General features: G+C 47.4%; 1 protein-coding gene across 1 annotated transcript; it reads left to right on the plus strand.

Moving 5' to 3' along the window:
- Positions 1-18,511: 18,511 nt before the first annotated feature.
- Positions 18,512-19,882, plus strand: CXXC4 (CXXC finger protein 4). The gene has a single exon (XM_065690889.1). It carries the CDS (start codon positions 18,581-18,583, stop codon positions 19,790-19,792), a length of 1,212 nt encoding a protein of 403 aa, XP_065546961.1. The 5' UTR covers positions 18,512-18,580; the 3' UTR covers positions 19,793-19,882.
- The last annotated feature ends 425 nt before the right edge of the window (positions 19,883-20,307 follow it).

Here is a 20,307-nt window from a genome sequence, read left to right on the forward strand (position 1 = left end):
GGAATGATTTTAAGTCTCATTTGAAAAAGCATCACAAATGGTAAATAGCACAGTCTCCACTTCACAGGGCTCAGTTTTCAAGAGCCATTCTCGTAGTGCCAGTCCACTCAGCCCTCAACATGCAGGGCTCCTGGAAAATCCTGACATTTATTCAGGTGCTTACATGGGAGCAGAAATCTGAAAATCTAGTCCTAGCTGTGGGGGCTGCAAGGCCTTTGGGAAATTCCAACCAGTAGCTGGGTCGTAAAGCAAGAGATCACACAACAGCCTTGGAGTAAATCAGTATTATGCACTTAATCCACACCCACTCTGCAGCCAAAATAAATAAAGTAAGAGCTCGTAGTGTGTTGCACTAATGCAAAGCCCAAGATAATACAGGGGACGTTCTCGCATGAGCCAGAATGCCTGTTTGGCTTAGTTTGCGAGGGCTGATGATCAGGGCACGACCAAGCACACTGAGGAATAAGTGTCAGGGGCAAAAAGGGAGGCAGAATAGGAAAAGTTTCCTACAGGCCAGAGGATGGTGTCACTCCATCTGTCAGAAGTACACATGCCACAGACAATAACTCCTGCCTGCTCTGTGCTGGTAGTGACATCCATGACAGCCTCCCTATTGCCTGCTTTGGCAAATAGTGTCTCTCCCAGTCAAAACAACTAAATTGTGTTTCATTTTGCTGTACTTCTCCCTAAAAATCCTGTAATGAAGCTTTCGAACTGCTCCTCTTTGGCTTTGGTTAGGCCTAATGGCAAGTTGAGACTTTGCTTTTCTACTAAGCCTTTATGGGTTTATGGCTTCTGGTCCCCTGCTGCTGTCTGTTTTGTCTATGTGTTGAAGCCATACTCAGAAGACACTCTTCAAGGAGAACAAAATCTTCCCAGTCACAAATCTCTGCAGTGCGTAGTGATGAGGGTTGCAAAGCGCTCCTGTGAAAATGAGCTCCTAAGTCATCCCTGCTATGTAGTAGGCACAGCTGTGGCTTTTTATTAGAGAAAATGATTCTGATCTATATGTCATTTAAAAAAACAGATGGTGGTTGTGGAGATGGAGGAGATCAGTATTGTGGTGGCCTCGTTTACTAGTAACTGAAGATTGATAAAATTTGATGTGGTTTGGGTGCCTTGGTTAAAGTCAAAGATAAATAGATATGTACAAAGCAAAATCATAACCTTAGCTAGCATGTCATCTGCTTTCTGGACTCAGGACAAAATGGGTACTGGAACTGAACAACTGACCTGTAAAGGTGGCCTCCCAGAATAAAAAGCAATACACATTACAGAGCTAAATATGGTAGAAGATTGTACAGTTTCATGTTTGGCTCCTGTAAATACATTCGTGTACTTTGATCTCCAGGGTTGCCAGGCCAGCTTCCACTTTGTTAAATCAGATGCTTTTTTTGATGAATTTGCAGTGGATGTGGTGGCTTGTTGAGCATTACACTGAGCTAAAACTACTGAGACAAGCAATTGTGGACCATCTAAGCTAAAGAGCATTAACAATTACACTTTGGTGGCAGTATTTGATAAAAGAAAGATGCATTATTCTAACTTTGCTGGAAGGACTGCTAATGTACAGTATTGGACATGACTCTGAGGACGGTATGAATATGAACTCAAATTAAATGAGCAAAATGTGAAGGAAATTAGTACTGAATTAAATATGAAAATGGTTGGACTGTAGATTTAGCCTGGAAGTTAGAGATCTGAATTTTTGCATAGTAACGAAATTTTAACAGCTATTTGATGAATGTGTCATTGCATATGAACATGTTTGATTAGAAACCAGTGGCTAACAGTGCTTCAGAGCACAAGAGAGAACACAGAAATGTACTGACGAATGCAGATTCAACTGGCCCTTATTAATACTGTGACAGTAAATACAGCTAAGCTATCAAGATAGTAGAAAAGGCTTTCTAGCTCTAATACAAATTCCCAAATTGTTTTGGCACTGAACTCAGAATTGCACAGGCAGATGCATAGGATGACTCTGAACATGATAGGAAGGCAAATAGCTGCTTTTGCTGAAACATGGAAATGCTATCCTTAGTACTAAATGGAAAAAACATAATTTGGGAGACATCAGTAAAAAAGCCAAGTGTTGTCAGGTGAGAAAATGAGGTCAAAGAAAAAGAAATGTACTTTCTTGTAATGTTTAAGGAGGCAGAACCAAAGCTAAGTTTCAAACTGGCAGAAAAAATCGAGGGAGATAAAATGATGCAGGAATCTGACTGAAACTGCAGCTAAATCAAAGAGGTAGGGATTAATGATCTACCCTGAGGTGTAATACACATGGCGTAGTTTAGGTGGCCCAGCACAAGCAGCAAATCAAGGTGAGTGAGAGGCTTGGAATCAGGAAAAAGAAAAAAAAAAGGATCAATTTATGCAGAGGGAGAAAAGTTAATAATAAATGGGAAGCAAGGTATAATGCAAAGTGAATATGTGGGATTAGGCAGATGTGTTGTTTTCTTCTTGAGCAGTATGACTGAACACTAATATAGCTTCTGTATATGGAAAAAGTAACAGGGCTTCGCAGGAGGAGCTTTGAATGTCTTACCAAAATACAGTTCTCAATGTATTTCTTGAGGTAAAGCACTGCAGTTGTCACCCCCGCCTCACCAAAACGATACTGGGGAGACTGAGTTACACCAGCTGAAACACTGTATTTCCCTACCGCCACACGAACTTCTAAACAAAAATCTTTATCTGTCTAATTATCTGCTACAGCTAGCCTAAACGGTACCCTACACCATGCAATTAATGTCACTTGATCCTTTTTGTCCTTAGTCTGCCATGTGTGTGTGGCACTTGAGGACAAAAATGAGTTAGATTGAATAGGGAACTAATCCATTCCCTTCACTGATGCATGTTAACGCTGTTAGAGCGTACACAGATGATACCATATTCTATTTGACGTACCTGACTTCATCTTGAGTGTTTTAAAGGATGGTCATGGTCAGGGGAGGAAAATGTCAAACAAGAAGCTTTAAATGAGATGAGAGTACGACTGAAGGGAAAATGCAGGTTAAAATTGTTGATGCTTTTTACAAATTATAGGAACTGAATCATCTATTCCCTTTCCTCCTACTGCCAAACCAAACAATGTACAGCTAGAACAGAGAGAACTGTCTCTGAGAAAAGGAATGAGATCATTAATATATAGCTTATGTTTTCTATGCTGTATCAAGCAGGCCATGTATCCACTTTTTCCTGGTCATAACCAGCCACAACCAGGAGACAGATAGCTTCCTAATGAAATGGGAGCATTATGATATTTGACTTTTATCACTATTATTGAGCCAGCAGACTTCCCTGCTTGCTGGGTCTATTTCAGAGGCTATGAGATAAATCCTTTTGGGTAAAAAGCACTGGAGGAATTAAGTGGTATTAGAGACATATGTGTATATGCAGATCCCCATGTATTCCAAGGCTCTACTTAAAAAAAACCCTTTTAAAAGATACACTCAGTGTACAAAAGGTATCTCCAGAAATCCCTTTTTGAGCAGCCTTTTATGGCAATTCATCTTCCAAGACAGGGACTGCACAAGATGTTAGAAACTTGGTTGCCTTTGACTTAAATGCGTTTAGACTTTCCAGCAATGCAAGTGGTAATGCTCTTTCCTTAGTACAACACACGAACAGTACTAGGCACTTCTGTTTGGAGAGATCTGAATACATTGTCCTTAACGAGGACAGAAAAGTTGAAAGTTTCAGCCCTTTTACACCTTTACACTGGATAAAAAGAAAAGAAAAAATTAAATCCACCCTCAGTATCCCGTATCTGGCTGACAGAGATTGCTGGAAGCATGGCAAAGGCCAGCTATGAAGGTCCTGTTTTTCCTGTGGCAGGTATTGGCAGGGACAGAGCATGGAATGTCAAGGAAAGGAAAAAGACAGGTCTGGGGAGATGTTGATGAAGACTGGGAGACTTTCTTAACTACATCATTGACTTCTCCAGTGCCCTAAATCAAGGTGACTTAAAGCTCTAGGGCAGCTTCTCACTCTGGAGTACCACTCATTTTTGTCTTGTTAATTGCCTTATTGGCATAATGGATAATCAATTAGAATGGCATAAAATAGGGAGGAAACATTCAGGAATTCAAGTTACTTAGGGGAAAGAGAGATTACATAAATATAACAATAAACATGAACTTTGAAATGTATTTTTTTAGTTCAGTAAGTGGAAGCATAGAAAGGGGAAGCAAGTGTGGGAAATGTAATCCTGAAAACTCTTGACTTTGTTGAATGATATATTAATTAATCGTGAAAGCCTAAAAACCAACAGAGAAAATAAACAGTAAACAGAGAACGTTCAATTAAAGCAGAGAAAAAGTAGTCCTTGAAATAGGAAAAATAGTTCTTCAGGGTATTTTTTCTGGAATCCACCTACTTTCTCTGACCAGCATATATCTCTGTCTCTTTCACTGCCTTGCCCCCTCCTAATGTTATGAGGAATGCATCAGGGTCAGTAGAGAACACGCTGTGGTTGTACATGAATGGGTTGTGAAACTTACTGGAGAGCTGGGGTACAGGCTGGGCTAGAGCAATTGCTATAATTGTACATTACTATTAGCGTATCTATTCTTCTTGGTGACAAGATTTACTTTGAGGGAAATGTTAACAGGCATTTGAGGGAGGAAGAAAGTAAGACTTGCATACTAGAGGTTCCTGGAGACGGGTAATACAGTTGATCTTTCTTACAACTAGAACAGACTGTTCCTCAGGGACAGACAGAATGATCTTATGTGTGCACCAGACAGAAGGAACACCAATGAGTCAAGTCATGCCTGCCTTTCCCTCCCATGACAATAGTAGTTTTCCTCTCTTCCCATAAGGATCTCTAATCCATCCCAGTTGCATCTGCCTTTTAAATCCTTCTCCAAAATCCAGTTTTTACTGTGATGCTTGAAGAAGTCGCCTTTGCAAAGGTACCTAGCTTGATTGGTAATTGAGGAGCTATGATTTTATTTATAGTTAAAGAGATCGTACATAAACCACACTCAGTAATAACTAAAACTACTTTGATTCACAACTGCTCCATTGCGCATAGTTGCTATGAACATAGGACTGTAGTACTATTACTCCCTTCTTCTCCCTTCATCTCCCCTTTTTTCTCCCCTTTTCCCCTTTTCATTTCTTCCCACCCTTGCTAATTGTACTGCTTCTTAAATTAAATCTTCTGTAAATCTGATCAGTGTTTGAGTTTTGAGTCTTTTCTGGATCAGTCTTGGATTGCACTTTGGAAACCTGTCCTTTCCCTGCACACTCTGTCTTACAGCATTTGATGCATCAGCCTTCTCATTGCAAATGGATCATTTGGACACTCTGAGTTGGACTCATATCATCTGACTTTACCTTCTAACATACAAATCTGAGTGAAGGGAGGTAGATAAGAATGTTTAAGATGCCACTGAGACATGCCTGTGACTTCTACTCTGAAGCAGGTTGCTACTGACAGCTCAAGTTTGGTCTCCCCGAGGACCACTGTGCAAGCAAACAGCCATCGTACGTATGTAAATGTACATGTGTATATGTATATATTCATTTCAAAGTCTACCCTGGGAGGCAGAAATCATTTGGAAACTTCCAGTGTTTTGTTAGGAAAAATGAATAGGTTTGTTGAATCAGATCAAACGCAGAGGAAGGTCAGGAGAACCGACTGTGCTGAAGTGATTGCTGTGAGATGCAGTGGTCAAGGAAGAATATCAGCCAAAGTGAACAATGAACTCACTTGTGGAGGCATAGCATGGGTGTTTTTGAGCATGGGGTGCATGTATTATCTGTAGACTCATATATCACACTGGAACAAGAAGGATGCAGACAGGTATTTGAAATACAGATTTGATAACAGAAATGAAAGCTGAGTAACCCTAAAATCCCTAAATGTAAAAGGACATTTATCACAGGAATGTAGATAGAATTATATGCAGTGATGAAATTCATATGGTAAGGAAATGTGTGAACTTAGGTACGCCTGTTACTGTGTGAAAACGTACATTCCATATAGGTCCATTTCTTTTACATACTCTATAAGTCTGCTGCAACTCCATTGTTTTATAGTCGCAGCATGGCACAAATGGGAGTTTTGAGTGTTCCGTTTTATTAAACTTTCTCTTTTGCCCACAGTGCAGGAGATTTGGCAGTGGTGGGGTTTAGCAGCTGAGATTCTCCAGACAGGAGAAGGAATGATGAGGGGAGGAACAAAAAGCTGACTTTAACAAAAAGAAAGGCAAAATAGATCCAGTCATGAAAGTCAAAATATTTAGGAGCATTCCCAAAGGATACATTTAATTTCTGATTCCAAACAAGACTAAAATACCATTTAACATACAAGTTTACATGAGACTTAAATGATACATAGTAGGAATTCTCTCCAAAGAGATACAAAGCTCTAAAACTTGCAGTGTGATTGAGTGGTACATGAAGACAGCCATATTTTTGAGGTAAACATATTATTGATGTTCTCAGTACCCTGCTTTTAAAGATGCAAAATCAATACCTATTTTCGGCAACTATTTATTCACTCATACTAGTGCTTTTACAATAACAGACATTTAAAGAATCATAAGATAACACCTGCAATTTGTCGAGAAGTACAAAAAGAAAATAATGTATTGTTAAACAAAATGATCAGTGTCTGAGGTCTGTGGCAACAGTAAAAACAACACCCTTTCACAGGCAGCACTATTAAATAATTTTTAATTTGCAGTAATAGTGGGGTTCAGGTTCTCTAGCCATGCTGTGAAAACAGCCACAAAAATACTGAGAGGACGTTTATTGTGGCAATACTAATCCTAGGTGACAGACAGTGTTCTCAAGGCTTTTTCTGTTGTTGTTGACAAAGACAACAATAACACTTCCTCATAAATAGCTGTTATAATGACTACAATCTGCAAAATCCAAAGTCATTAAAAACATCTACATTCAGAGAACACAGTCCTCCCTTTTTTTGAAAGACAGTTTCCTTATTATGACTTTTCCCATTTTGATTGAGCCAGATGCCAACAGATTTCTTTTGGGGTCTATTCTTTAAAAACTGAGTGCCAATTATTAGCAGAAGCCAGCACCAAAATAACAACAGAGTGCAGTTTGCTAGAGCAAATAAATTACCAGAGCCCTTATACATCTTTACTTTCTCTGTGGTTTTGCTACTGAAGAGCAGGATCATCATTTCCATGCAGATGCCTTACTCATAGTAGGACTTGGTTCAGCAGAGCTGTGGTGGGGAGCGTCACACCATCTTGATATGCCACGAAGCAATCCCCAGGGCTGCAGAAGGCTGGCACAGCCTCTGATCCATTACCCTGGATCTTGAATAACATCGTTTTGCCCTTAGGATGTCAAATTCTGCTGACCTCTCGTAAGTCTGACCCATGTCTTGTGATCAGGGCCAAGAAATAAGTATCAGTCTCAAATTAGCGTTCTTCAGTGTCACAACCCCATTAGAACTGGCATAAACAAAAGCAAGAAGCAATACTTTCCCCTTCCTACCTCCTAGCTTCTTCCTAGGAAGAAGCTGTGGCCATAAAATAACAATCATTAAAGAGGACTTTTGTATTAATGATTGAGTGTACCTTACAGTAATCAGTTAATGGCTATATCAGCTTTCATTAGAAGTCTCAAGAAACCTATCTTTGCTGTGCATGATAAACTAATTTCTTCTAAATACTTTGACAGCATTGTTGATTAAAGCCTTAATATTCACTTTATCTATGAGGGCAATTGTTTTTTGGTCAGTTTATTGCTTTGTGTAACAGCAGACCTGAATATTAAATGAGCTTGAGAAGTGTTAAGGAAAACTCTGCACACTGAGGTATCTCTACCCTAAAGTATTTGCATAGCTTTTATTAAAAAATAAATAAAATAAAATAAAATAAAATAAAATAAAATAAAATAAAATAAAATAAAATAAAATAAAATAAATAATACACTTACATACAGTCCAGGTACAAAAGAAATAATCCTGTTACTCGATATCAATTATAAGCTAAAATGTCTTGGGCCATTAAGTAGCAAGAATAATAAAACAATAACATTAATTAACAATGGGCATTTCTGGCATTCTGCGTAGGGTAACACTTTGCAACTTGGAATCAAACAGATCCAGTGGAGCAGGGGTAACAAGACAGAATTTCAAGACCAAGGGTATATCGGTCCTTGTTCAGTTGCTTGATAGTATCTGCTGGCTGGCGTGTAGCATGTTTTAACAAGATCTCTGTACTCAGGGCCTTGTTTCTTCTGTTCTGCAGATGAGGTGTAAAGCAGGTGTGTGTCTGCTCAAGGGGGGTAAAGTTACACCCAGAAAGGTTTGAAGCACAAACTGAAATGTAGCCGCCATTCAGAGCACGTAGTAAGGTGTGCAGGGAATTGGCTGGCATGCCAGTGAGTGAGTGAGAGGTGAGAGGGATTTCTCTGGGGGCTCATCTAGGTGGCACAGCACTGGCTGCCGTAATAACAACTCTCTTGCTGGCAGGAGAACGCTGCTGGAAACATTTATGCGACTGCACATTTGGACGGGACTGCGCACACGTCAGAATGGATAGTTATCTTGTTGAAACAAGAAAGTTTCCTCATGTCCTTTGTGTGCCTACTGCGTTTTGTTCTGCCTGGTTTTCCTGCTAAATCCTCACAATACAGTTTATCCATATTTCTTTCACTACTCTCATCAGCTTTTTTTGTTTCTTTATTTGCTTTTCAATGTTTTCTTTTCCCTCCCGAGTCCAGTAGCTCACATCTTGTTGCCGTTCATAATGTATTCTTCTGACCATGCATCGGCATCGGGGGTATCATTTCTTTTCCCAGCATCCTCTTTCTTGAATGTCTGGGGCCACAGTTATAAGTGGGTGAGACTGAAAATCAGTCAGGGAACTGGGGCAACAGTCATAAACTGATGGAAACTGGTATTGTCTAAACCAGATACCTTTTCTGTGAGACAGTACCAGCTGCTGAATGTCCTGCCTTACAAAGGACGTGCTTAGTTGCAGTCATCTAGATGACGCAATGTGCTGTCCACATCCAGCTGCTGGTTGACATCTTTTAAACCATCTGATGTGTGGAGCAGCCAGCTGGCCTCTGCACCCCTATTCATCCATGGATACCTCTGAAATCAGAGAAGGAAACAAGTTCTAGCGACATTGATAGAGGATCAACAGTACTTCTCTGGGATCATCAGTCAGTCCTACACTGCGCAGCATGTAGAGTCCCATTTTTATGTCTTCTGACAGTACTGCTGAGGGCTGATTAACACGGCCTCAGGGGACAGTAAGGGAATGACCATTCACTGCCTGCTGGTGCTTATTCCAAGTCAGAATGATGGCCTGTGGGAGGATACGAGTGCTTCTGGCACTGAAGACATTTTTGAGTCATGATTGATTGTCACTCTTCCCAATGAGGCCTTAACCATAAATAATGGTATTGTGTGAAATCAAGTATTTGAAAAACATAAGCCTGATGAGCCTGAATCTTTAATAGTGAAAATGTGACAACAGATAGAGGAGCAAAGCATTTACAGAACTGCATGGAAAAATATACATGTGCCTTTTGTCAAGAGTGTGAGAATAGTGATGATAACAGAATTTCTGGCTATTTCAATGAGAAGGTGACCAAAGCTATGCAACAAACGTTATAACTATAGAGGAAGGACTTTTCTCTGGGAAAAAATCTCACTCAAATTCCCATCCTATAGAAATCACATGAAGCAGGTATTTTTTCTTTTCTTGTTTTATGATGTAAAAGTTGGGTTTAGTTACTATTTTGGTTTCAGATGCTCTTCCAATCCAAAAAAGCCTGGAACAGCTTGATGTATCTGTCCTGGGCATTCCAGGGCCAAAGTCAGGGCTCAGTCAATAGTGGTATGAGCTTGATTTTTCATTACTATAAGCTACTAGAGGTTCTTGATCACAGTGATACGCACATGATGTGAAATGAAAATCTCGTGCAAGATGACTGTCATTCATCTGAACATCATGTTAACTTGGCAAACCTTCTTGCCAAGTACCAAAACTCGGAGAGCAGCCAAGCCAAAGGGGTAGAAACCTCCAGAATCTTTGCAAAGGTCACAAACTAAAGTGCTCAAAAGCTAAGAGATTCCTGAGATGAGTTTACCCGTGCAGTCCTTACTTTACCAGCTTGATACATGTGCCTGATGAGAGTCTTTGTTGTCCGATTGCATACTAGTCTTCCTGCAGGATTGTCCTCATTTAGTCAGTGGTCACTTTCCAGCATCAGTCGTCTCTTGGTTCACAAAGCTGCCCCAATTCTACACATCCATATTCCAGAAAGCAGTTCTTTCTGTGGTACCTGTGTGCTTCTTGAACACCAGCGAGTCTGTCTCCACACTCTGGAACTGGGATGATCCTTGTTTTGACAACCTGATAAGTAGAATCATAGGCTCATAGAATGGTTTGGATTGGAAAGGGACCCTAAAAATCATCCAGTTCCAATCCCCCTGCCACAGGCAGGGACACCTTCCACTACACCAGGTTGCTCAAAGCCCCATCCAACCTGGATTTGAACTCTTCCAGGGATGGGGCAAGCACAACTTCCTGTAGGATAACTTCCTATACTGTTGATACCCCCTCATTCACACATCTGAACTTGTTCTAGAGATCACTAGATTTGAATGCTCTGTGGCAGATGTTTGCCTTTTGCTATTGTCAGACCACTTTGCATTTCCAGTTTAGGGAATGCATTTACAGAGGGAATCTTTTCCAAAGATCAGCCAAAAAGGGACACTTTGGAGAATTTTCCCCTGCTGCACTGCTGTCAATTCTCTTACATGGGAACTAAGAGGTTCTTGTTATAGCTCAGAAGTTTGTGCAGTTTGGCTGAATGAGCCATGTATGTTCATGAGGGCCAGATTTCAAACTTTTCCTTCTAAGTGCAAAGGCATTAGAGCTCCTTAGAAAAGTAGTTCTTAAATAGATATTAGCACAGAAAACATGCTTGTGAAGAACGAAGCGTGGAAATCAGCTCAACGGTTTTAGAGACCGCATACGTCTCAAGCAGGGAACTTTTAGTCCAAAGAGGTGAAACTTGACAAACCAATACATATCTGAAGATATGGCCTGAAAGAAGAACTACAAACAAGCTGTCAGTCATCCTGAACTAGCAGCAGTGATACAGACCTTTCTTACCATTTTGGGGGGACATGCAAGCCCCAAAGGAACAAATACACTTGCCGAGTAGCTGCCCTAGAGGAGTGTTTGTGTGATGCTGTTTGATGAAACCAGAATACAACCCCCTTAGCACCAAGGAGCCCTGAAGCTGATTAGGTGAACAAGCCCACTCTTGCTGTGCACTGGCCAGCGAGTACTTATTGTGAACACCCTTGTTAGCTGCTGGCACGACATTACTGGCACGTTGTTCAGGTTCATACAGCATTCACAGGGTAAAAGCCACTCTAGCCCCCTTCCAATAAAGGGCAGTTTTAAAAGAACCGGAAAGAAATGAAACTCTGGCACTGATGCGTGGGCCATCATTCACAGAGGAGAGACATCTGAAGATACTGAGGTGGTCTGAACAAACCCATGTGGTTTTAGTAGCCAGCTCTTTGGACCCAGGTTTCGTAGCTCTTGGATTGTGCCCCCTGAGGATCCAGCCATCGAGGGTATGAGAATTGCTGCGGGCTTTCTTCTTCCTGGGCACTGCTGTTTCTCAGCTGGCGGCATCCCACTGAATGCAATGCCGCAACACTGACTTGCATCAGTGACGGATCAAGCCCTCTGGGAGCTGGCATAATTGGAGATCAGCAACCTGGACTCCTGCCTAGGAAGCAGCAGGAAAGCAACTGTACTTGAAGCAGAATCTAACCAGATTCAAAGTAATGTGAATATTAAAGCTATGACAACTTTTTTAAAAATTGCTCTGCTACATTATTTTAGTAAATATTTGTAGGTGTCTGTAATAGGAGGGTAATCACTGCATTTCCTTTCAAACAAAAGCAAGGAGAGCAGTTTTCAGTTACACTGGATAAGCAAGGCATTCTAGTGGATGGTTTTAACCTTACTTTTGCTGGCAGATTATGTGTTACAGCACTTCTCTGATATCTTTTCTTGCAGCACACAAAACCTAGTTTGTGCCTGGTGTTTTCCTTCACTGATGCAAAAACTCCACAGTCACTGGCAAGCAGCAAGGTGTCCTTTGGCAGGGAACTGGGGTGGGCTGTGTGTGTGGAAAGCAGTGGGGGCAGGCGTGACGGAGGTGTTCAGGAGGTGCCTGGCCACAGCTGTGAGGAGGAGGGATGGTACATATGCGCCAGAAGAGAGGTGGTCATCAACTGAGGAAGGAAGGAGAGTGCCTAGCACTGCTGGAAGTCACAAAGATGAACTGTAGCGCAGAGGGGCCAGGTTTGAGATCATGCCAGTGCAAACAGACAGCTTCCAGGTTAGATTGGAGCCCAGGTCCCAGAGAGTCCATGGAATACTTTGTAGCTCAAAGGATGTTAAAGAGCTATGAGGGATTCCAGGTAAAGGGATGCAGGTGTGCTGTTACTGTTGTGGATGCTGTACAAGACATTTCCATAGGTTTCCATGGGTTTCTTGCACCAAAGAAATGAAAAATAAATTTGTTTGGAAATGTGGAGGAAACTTGTGTGTTTCTTCTTCAATTTACCCTGCCTCAGAAGGGGAGGACCATACATTCAGAATGCTCACAAGACTGCTACCAGAAGAAAGACTGTGCCATAAATGTGTCTCTTCTCAAGGACAGAAAACAGCTGAACCACCAGTTCCATTTTCATTGAGGGGTGAAGCGCAGAGCTGGGGGTGGATAGAAGAATGTGGTCCTCAATGAAAGCCTACCTTTTCCAGTGCAAGGTGGGCGATCTCCCAGTGAGACGGAAGCAGAGGGGAGCCAAGGCAGCTGCTTTTCCAGTCCCCATCCACAGCGCTTGTGTAGGAGAGGTCCATGCCCCAAGGGTAGCCTGCTCAGGGTGTGTGCTGGGAGCACCCAGGGGAGAGCCAGAGCTGCAGGGCCTGCAGTCAGGGACATTTCAGAGCTCTTGGCCCCAGGGGAAGGGAACCCAAATGCAGCAGCTGAGCAAGAGTCTGGCCCTGACAGTGGCTCCATGGACTTTAGGAGCCCTGGAAAAACAGCTTACAGAAGGAAAAGAGTAATAATATTAGAAAAAGAGACCCAGCTAGCAGTCTGTAATGAACTGCTGCATTCCCCAAGGGCTTACTTCACCTCCTTTTTCTAATTCTGGTGGATGCATGTAATACTGATGGATCAGGGTAGGTCTACAACAGCCGAGTTGCAGATACACAGTAGAGTCAGTAACATAACAAACAAGAACAGAAAGTGTATTTTAAGTTTGTTTCCTCTTTTTTTTGCAACTTTCTTTCAGAACAACCTTAGTATTTATAAAGGCAAGGCAGCTCCCATGGTGACAATGTTGCAACATACTGCTCTCTCTGGATTCCTGATAAAAGCAAAATAGGAATGATTTCTGGATGAAAAACAAAGCCTGTGATTTTTAACTCTCCACCCCTCCCATCAAAGCATGGATTATGGTGAAAAGGACAATCTGGAACTGCATTCTTAAGACTCGTCAAAGGTAAGTTGTAGCTGGAAGGTTGGCTGCCTTACCGATAAACACCTGTACATTTTCCACTCTTCCAGTCCTCCTTGGCTCCCAGGCTTAGGGCAGACTGCAGGATAAAACAGATTCATATCTGAGGACAAACAAGGAAAACCTCTACTGAGCAAAAGGTTTCAGAGAAAACCCACCTGAACTGGATTCCACACTTCTTCCCCAACACCAGAAAAGTGTTTCCAGGCCAGAGCAGAAAGGTTATATATAGTGCTGCAATTTAATTCACATGACAATTAAAAAGTACATGAAATGGCCTTCTTCATGCATGAGAAAAGATTATCAGCATTTTCCCCTTTTCCTCTTTTAGGTTATTAAAAATGTAACCCCTTCAAGAGTAATAAATGAACTGAGAAAGGATTGCTTAAGTGAGACCTGGGTTGTGATTAAAGGAAGTTTGGAGTTCAGGAGAAGTCTGTTTGAAAAACATCCTTAGTATTTGGAGCATCATGTGTGGTTTTTGACAACTAATTTGGGATAAAAGTGGTAGGGGATGAACCTCAACAGGAAAAGCGCTTGTTTTTTGTCACTTTGTGACATTAGCAAAACATTTTCCCCTCATTTGTATTTTCCCCCATAAGTTCATCTTAAAATGTATCAAAACAGAAAAGACTTTGAAAAAGGCAGCAGAACTGTCACAAGGGACAATGCTAGCTAGTTGGGAGGTTATGCTTTATTATGTAAATACATGCTTTGGGAGATTTTAAAATGCATGTCGAGTGGTTAGAGCCAGATTATTAGTTGGATAAATGGCACTGGTTCCAAATAAAGCATACCAGTCCATAATGTGCCAGTGGTGAGACTTCTCAGAGATCTGCTAGCTAGCCACTGGACCGTAACTGTCCCTCTTCTGTACCAGTTGTGACAGCAGTAACCACGAGGCTGCTGGTTGTAGCCAAACCCCACTGCTGAAATCCACTTCTCCTTACCACTCCCGGGAGACAGTCCCTGCAGCACCTTACTGTGGGTAATTCCCTAGCGTTGAGCACCCCGAGCTTGAATTCAGGAGTGAAACTTCAATCTGTGAGTAAAGCCTTCATTTCCTTAACATATAAAGCCAATAAAACAGTATGATTTCCCCTTCTTTTCCTGTAATTTATAAATGGCTAAAATGATTTCCCTGGCAGAGATACCCCATTCTTAACTGCTTAGTGCCTGCGCTGGCTGCAGTAAGGTCTCTTGTGAGTGCCAGCGCTCGCTCTGGAGGTACTAAGAGGAACTGGATGGAGAACTTGAGATTCATAATTTATTCAGTGAATACAGGCCCTTTTCTGTGCTGGCAAGGACTCCAGGGAAGGCAGGTGGGTTTGGTTGGGGATTTTTTTATACTCTCAGTTGATGAAATTCTTTAAGAACTGCTGAGTTTGCATGCAATACCGGTATGTCAGCAGCTTGTTGAGAGAATTGGTTGAACGGTGGGTGCTTGGGTGCAGGGTCCATGTGGCCTGCATGTACAGGTGCTGCGGCCTCCTGGTTACTGGCACAAACATCCTCAGGGGAAAGACTCGGGAAGTGCTTCCAGTGATGCCTGAGACGCTTGCAAACATCCACGGTTCACCTGGCTCCGTTTCATCTAAGTATGCCCCAAACCTGCAACGCGCCTGCAAAGGTAATAATAACAGCGGCGGCGGGGGGGGGGGGTGGTGGCTGTTGGGGCTACGCAAACGCTGCGTGGCCGTGCGCTCGCCTGCGCACCGACCTCCTGCTGCGGGAGCCGCTCCGGGCCGGACGAGGCGGGGGAAACTTACCGGGGCACAAACTTTGCGGGCGGAGCGGGGAGGCAGGAGGAGTGATGCAGGAGTGAGGAAGGGGCGAAGCGGGCGGCGCGGCGCGGCGCGTCCGCCCGCTGCTCCCGCACCCCCCTTCCCCTCTGCGGCGCGACGCGGCCACGCCCCCGCCGGCAGCCCCGCACCGGGCGGCCGCCGTCCGCAGCGCCCCGCCGCGCCGGCCCCCCGCGCTGCCCTGCGCTGCGCCGCGGCCCGTGCGCGCCGCTCGGCGGCGGCGGTCCCGGCGGCAGTTGTCCGCGTCCCTGCGCCCGCCCCGCGCTCGCTCGCTCCCTCACCTCGGCGGCGATCGCCCCGCCGCCGCCGCCCGCCCGCCCTCCTCCCCCCCCGCCCGTCCTGTCCCCTCCCCTCCCCCGCTCCGCCACACGCACACGCGCTCCCGGCGCTGTGTGCGAGGGCGGGCGCCGGGAGACGGGCGGCGAGCAGCGCGGCGGCGGCGAGGAGACCACCGCGCACACGCACTCACACACTCGCACACACACACACACACGCACGCACGCACACATCCCGCCCTCCCTCTGTGCCTGCTCCTTCCTCGCCCCCCGCCGCCTCCCCTGCTCTCTCTCCCCCCTCCTCCTCCTCCTCCTCCTCCTTTCTCTGCAACGAGCGAGAGAGGGAGAGGGGGGAAGAAAAGCCACTCACAGGTATTTGTTTAGTGGATCGGCGGCTTAATTTATCCCCCCCGCACACCCACCCCCCCAACGCCCCTCGCAGTTTGTTTACAAGTATCAAAGTTGTAATTGAGGAGCTGCCAAGGCACATCTGGATATTTTTCTTCTTCTTCTTTGTGTTAGGGACTGATGTGCAACTAATTAAAGGCAGGCAGGCTGGTAGCGTCTGCACACTCAAGCCCCCCCAAATAACGAGCCTGGTAAGTGACTGGTTTGCTTTTTCCCCCCCCCCCATCCTTCTTTCCCCCTTCTCCGTCGTGGGTTCTTGTTTTGGGTTTTATTATTATAATTTTTTTTTTAATCTATTTTTTACCGGGTGGGTTTTCTGTTTTTTTTTAATTTTGTGCTTTTGTCGGGGGCTTTTTTTTCCTTTCTTATTCTTGTCCTCTGGGATCGTAAAAGTAGATTAATGCCAGACTTGGGCAATAAAAGGCGCCGCTATATTAATTTATTAATTAATCTGCACCCGCCCCTCCTCCTGAATGTTAAATATGACCTTTGATCTCTCTGTCTTTGGCAGAGCAGACGTGCAATATTGAACATGTACGGTCACATTTAGCTCAAGCAGGGACAGAACCGCGAAGCCCGGCTGGCGATTTCTGTTTATTCCTTTCATGCGCGGAAAAGAGGGCGATAGTTAAGGGGGTGGTGGTGGGGAGAAATCCGTAACTGCGTCTCGGGTGCCCTTTTCATGCTCAGGAGCTGCATCGATTAAACAATAATGACCCGGCTGGTGGGCACCATCATTTTCTCGCTCCTGGTGGCAATAAACCTTTGGAGGGAGGCGGTCGCAGGGAGGGGAGCTTTGTGGAGAGAAGCCACTTTGACGCTGGGGGTTGGCGGGGGGGGGAGACGGGAGACGACAGGGCAGATAATGCGAATGTTTCGCGACTTCTGGCATAAAGGGCTGAACGCCAACGCTTCGTTCCTTAGCAGATGCGTGGCTTTCCTACACATGTCTGGCACAACTAGTTTTATTGAGGACTTGTTACCGAGGACGTGCGGCTAGGTTTTCCTTTCTGGAAACGGGAGAGGGGATTTTCTCTCTCCCCCCCCCCCCCCCCCCCTTTTTTTTTTTCCTATATGCAAATCCTTCGCATCCCTCCAGAAGACGCAGCTTAGCCTAGAGCTTTCCGGGGCAGCCTTTGTATTGCCACCAGAGCTCTGGAGGCAACGAGAGCCCGGGTTTGTCCCTGACGTGGGAACGCGGCGGTGGCTCCTGCGGGCTCGGGGTCTGTCTTTTTCCCGACGGGAAGACGCCCGCCGGCCCCTAATGCAGCCGAGGGCGAGGTTTCCTCTGTAGGTTGACGCTCCCCTCATCTGGATTTGTTTACATAAAGCCCGCTTTTAGTGCACGACGTCGGGGGAAGGCGAAGTTTTTTGCACTCGGTAGGTCGGGCTGCCAACGGTTCATTAATCTAATTATGATCGTAATTACCGTAATTGATAACCGTTTTGAACTAAACATACCGGAGTCTGGAAACTAGACGCAGCCCCACGAGTGCCTCCCAAGTGAACATTTCTGATCTGTAGCCCCGCATCAGAAAAGATGCTGGAAATATCTATAAACTATTCAGGTAGAGCATCTGGAAAACAAAGAGGCAGTGTTCACAAACTGAGGGCTTTTTAAGTTATGTTTGTATTTTGCTTTAGTTCAGGCAAGCTGCTATAATGTCCCTTTCTCATTGCCATCAACTAAAATACCCCCCTTCACCTCCGGGGGTGGGAGAGCGGGGGTAAAACCAGCACTGTCTCCTTGCCCCCTCCTAAACTTTCCTGGCCCAGAAGCGGAAAACTGCCTTACTCCGAGAGGGCCGGGCGGCAGGTACAGCGCCGTGCCCGCCGGCTGCCCCCCCCCCCCGGGGCGGGGGAACCCTCCCCGGAGGCTGGGATGGGGATGAGCACTCCGCCTTCAGCACAGCTGCGGGCGCCGGGATCACAGGCTGTGAAATTGTCGCCTTAAGTATTTCATTTTATTACTATTATTTCGGGTTTTAACCTTCCCCCCCCCCCCCGGAGCATCGAACGGCGGTGCCGGCAGGCAGCTCACGGCCGCCGGGCGCAGAAGGACACGGTAGCAGCTGGCGGATCCCCCCTACCCCCCTCCTTTTCCTCTTTATTTCTGTAATTCCCTTTATTTATCCTTTCCTTCCCTTTCCCTGCCTTTTCACACCCCCCGGTGGAGATGGTATGTGGGCAGCCCCCGGTCCCCGTGTCCCATCCCCGTCCCCTCCGAGGTTCCCCCCCCCGCGGCCTCGTGTCGAGTGTGTCGGTGTCCCCCCCTTCCCCCGGGGTGGCCGTTATCGCCCCCCCCCCGCGCGCGGACCCCCTCGGAAATGACTTTCTGTGTTTCAGCTGCGGCAGCTCCCGTGAGGATGCAGGAGGAGCGGCTGCCCGGCCAGGCACCGACGGCGGGAATGCGCCCGGAGCAGGAGGAGGAGGATTAAGCGACAGGCTCCCCAGCCCCCCTCGCCCCGTCCCTCTCCCCTCGGGCCCTCACCCTCCAGCCCCGACCCTCCCCGCCGCCCTCCCCGGCCACCATGAACACCAACGTGTGCGTGGAGAGCGGCCCCAACCCCGAGGCGCCGGGGCTGCCCAAGGACAGCCACCTGCCCGAGGGGGCCCTCAACAGCCTTGTGGATTACAACTCGGAGATGGAGAGGTACCGCTCCTTCGCCACCTTCTACAAGACCAACGGCGGCGCCTTCCCGCAGGCGGCCAAGATCGCCCGCATCACCACCCCCATCTTCCCCAGCGCCGCCGCCGCCGCCGCCGCCCGCATCGGCATGTCCCCTTGGAACTGCGACACCGCCACGGCCGCCGCCGCCACCGCCATGCTCTGGGGCAGCAGCGGCGGCGGCGGCGGCGGCGGCGCGGCGGGCGGCGCGAGGAAGCCCTCCTCTGCCGCCGCCGCCGCCTCCGCCTCCGCGGCCGCCGCCGCCGCCGCCTCCTCGCTGCACGCCGGCAGGGGCGGCATGCACCACCGGAGCGACTCGCAGCGGCTGGGCAAGCCCGGCTGCCCGCCGGCCGAGCAGCCCGCCCTGCCCATGGCCAACGGCAACTTCCTCTCCACCCTCTCCCCCGAGCACTGCCGGCCGCTGGCCGGCGAGTGCATGAACAAGCTCAAGTGCGGCGCCGCCGAAGCCGAGATCATGAACCTCCCCGAGCGCGTCGGCACCTTCTCGGCCATCCCGGCGCTGGGCGGCCTCTCCCTGCCGCCCGGGGTCATCGTCATGACGGCCCTGCACTCCCCCGCCGCGGCCTCGGCCGCCGTCACAGACAGCGCCTTCCAGATCGCCAACCTGGCGGACTGCCCGCAGAGCCACGCCTCGGCCTCGCCCGCCTCCGCCCTGGGCGCCGCCGCCGGCGCGGGGGGCGGCGGAGGCAGCGGCGGCGGCGGCGGCGGCGGCGGAGGGGGGGCCGGCGGCGGCAGCGGGGCCGGGGCCGGGGCGGGCAACCCCGCCAAGAAGAAGCGGAAACGCTGCGGGGTGTGCGTGCCCTGCAAGCGGCTCATCAACTGTGGAGTCTGCAGCAGTTGCAGGAACCGCAAAACGGGACACCAGATCTGCAAATTTAGGAAATGTGAAGAGCTTAAGAAAAAACCGGGCACTTCGCTAGAGGTCAGAGGAGATGATTTCTTTTTCCCCAGCCTCCCGCCGTCCCTCCTCAACCCCCTGCCCCCGCCCCTCCAGTGCTTCTTGTCTAGCTTCAAGATGCAGCATCCCTTTTCCGAGGCCTCCTTCAGGCTCTGAGGGTGCCCCCGCCGCGGGCGCGGCCCCCCGCGGCGCTGCCCCGCCGCCCGCCGCCCGCCCCTTCTCCGCCCCGCAGGGATGAGAAACGCCGCCCCCCGTGGCGCCCCGCCGCCGAGCGCGGCGCCCCCCGGCAGCCGGCCCCGCCGAGGAGGGACCGAGAGCCGCCCCCGAGGGCGACCCGGCCCTGCGGAGCCGGGGGGCGGCCGCGGGGCGCCGGCCCCTCCCCGCCAGCCCGTGGCCGTGACGAGACGCCGCTCGCCTGGTGTACCTGCCGTGCTGTTCCCATAAGACTGCTGGTTCTCTCTGGTTCCTTTTCTTCTCATCTTCATTCTCATGGTTTAATGGCGGTTCGTGGCGGTCTGTGGGGACAGGGAGGTGGGAAAGGGAAAGTTTTAGCTGAACGCCGTCGGAAGTTCAGGGAAGAGCAGTGGCGAGTTCATCTCCAGGTTGGCTGGTAGCAGTTTGGCCCTAGAGCCTGGTTGTCTGTGAAATGTGCCCACGTTAATCCCTTTGGC

Source organism: Lathamus discolor, chromosome 1 (assembly GCF_037157495.1).
Source record: "Lathamus discolor isolate bLatDis1 chromosome 1, bLatDis1.hap1, whole genome shotgun sequence".
Taxonomy (NCBI): Eukaryota; Metazoa; Chordata; class Aves; order Psittaciformes; family Psittacidae; genus Lathamus; species Lathamus discolor.

Bases quoted from the DNA above. Each gene is read 5' to 3' on its own strand.
- CXXC4 (XM_065690889.1), top strand. From the start codon at position 18,581: ATGAACACCAACGTGTGCGTGGAGAGCGGCCCCAACCCCGAGGCGCCG.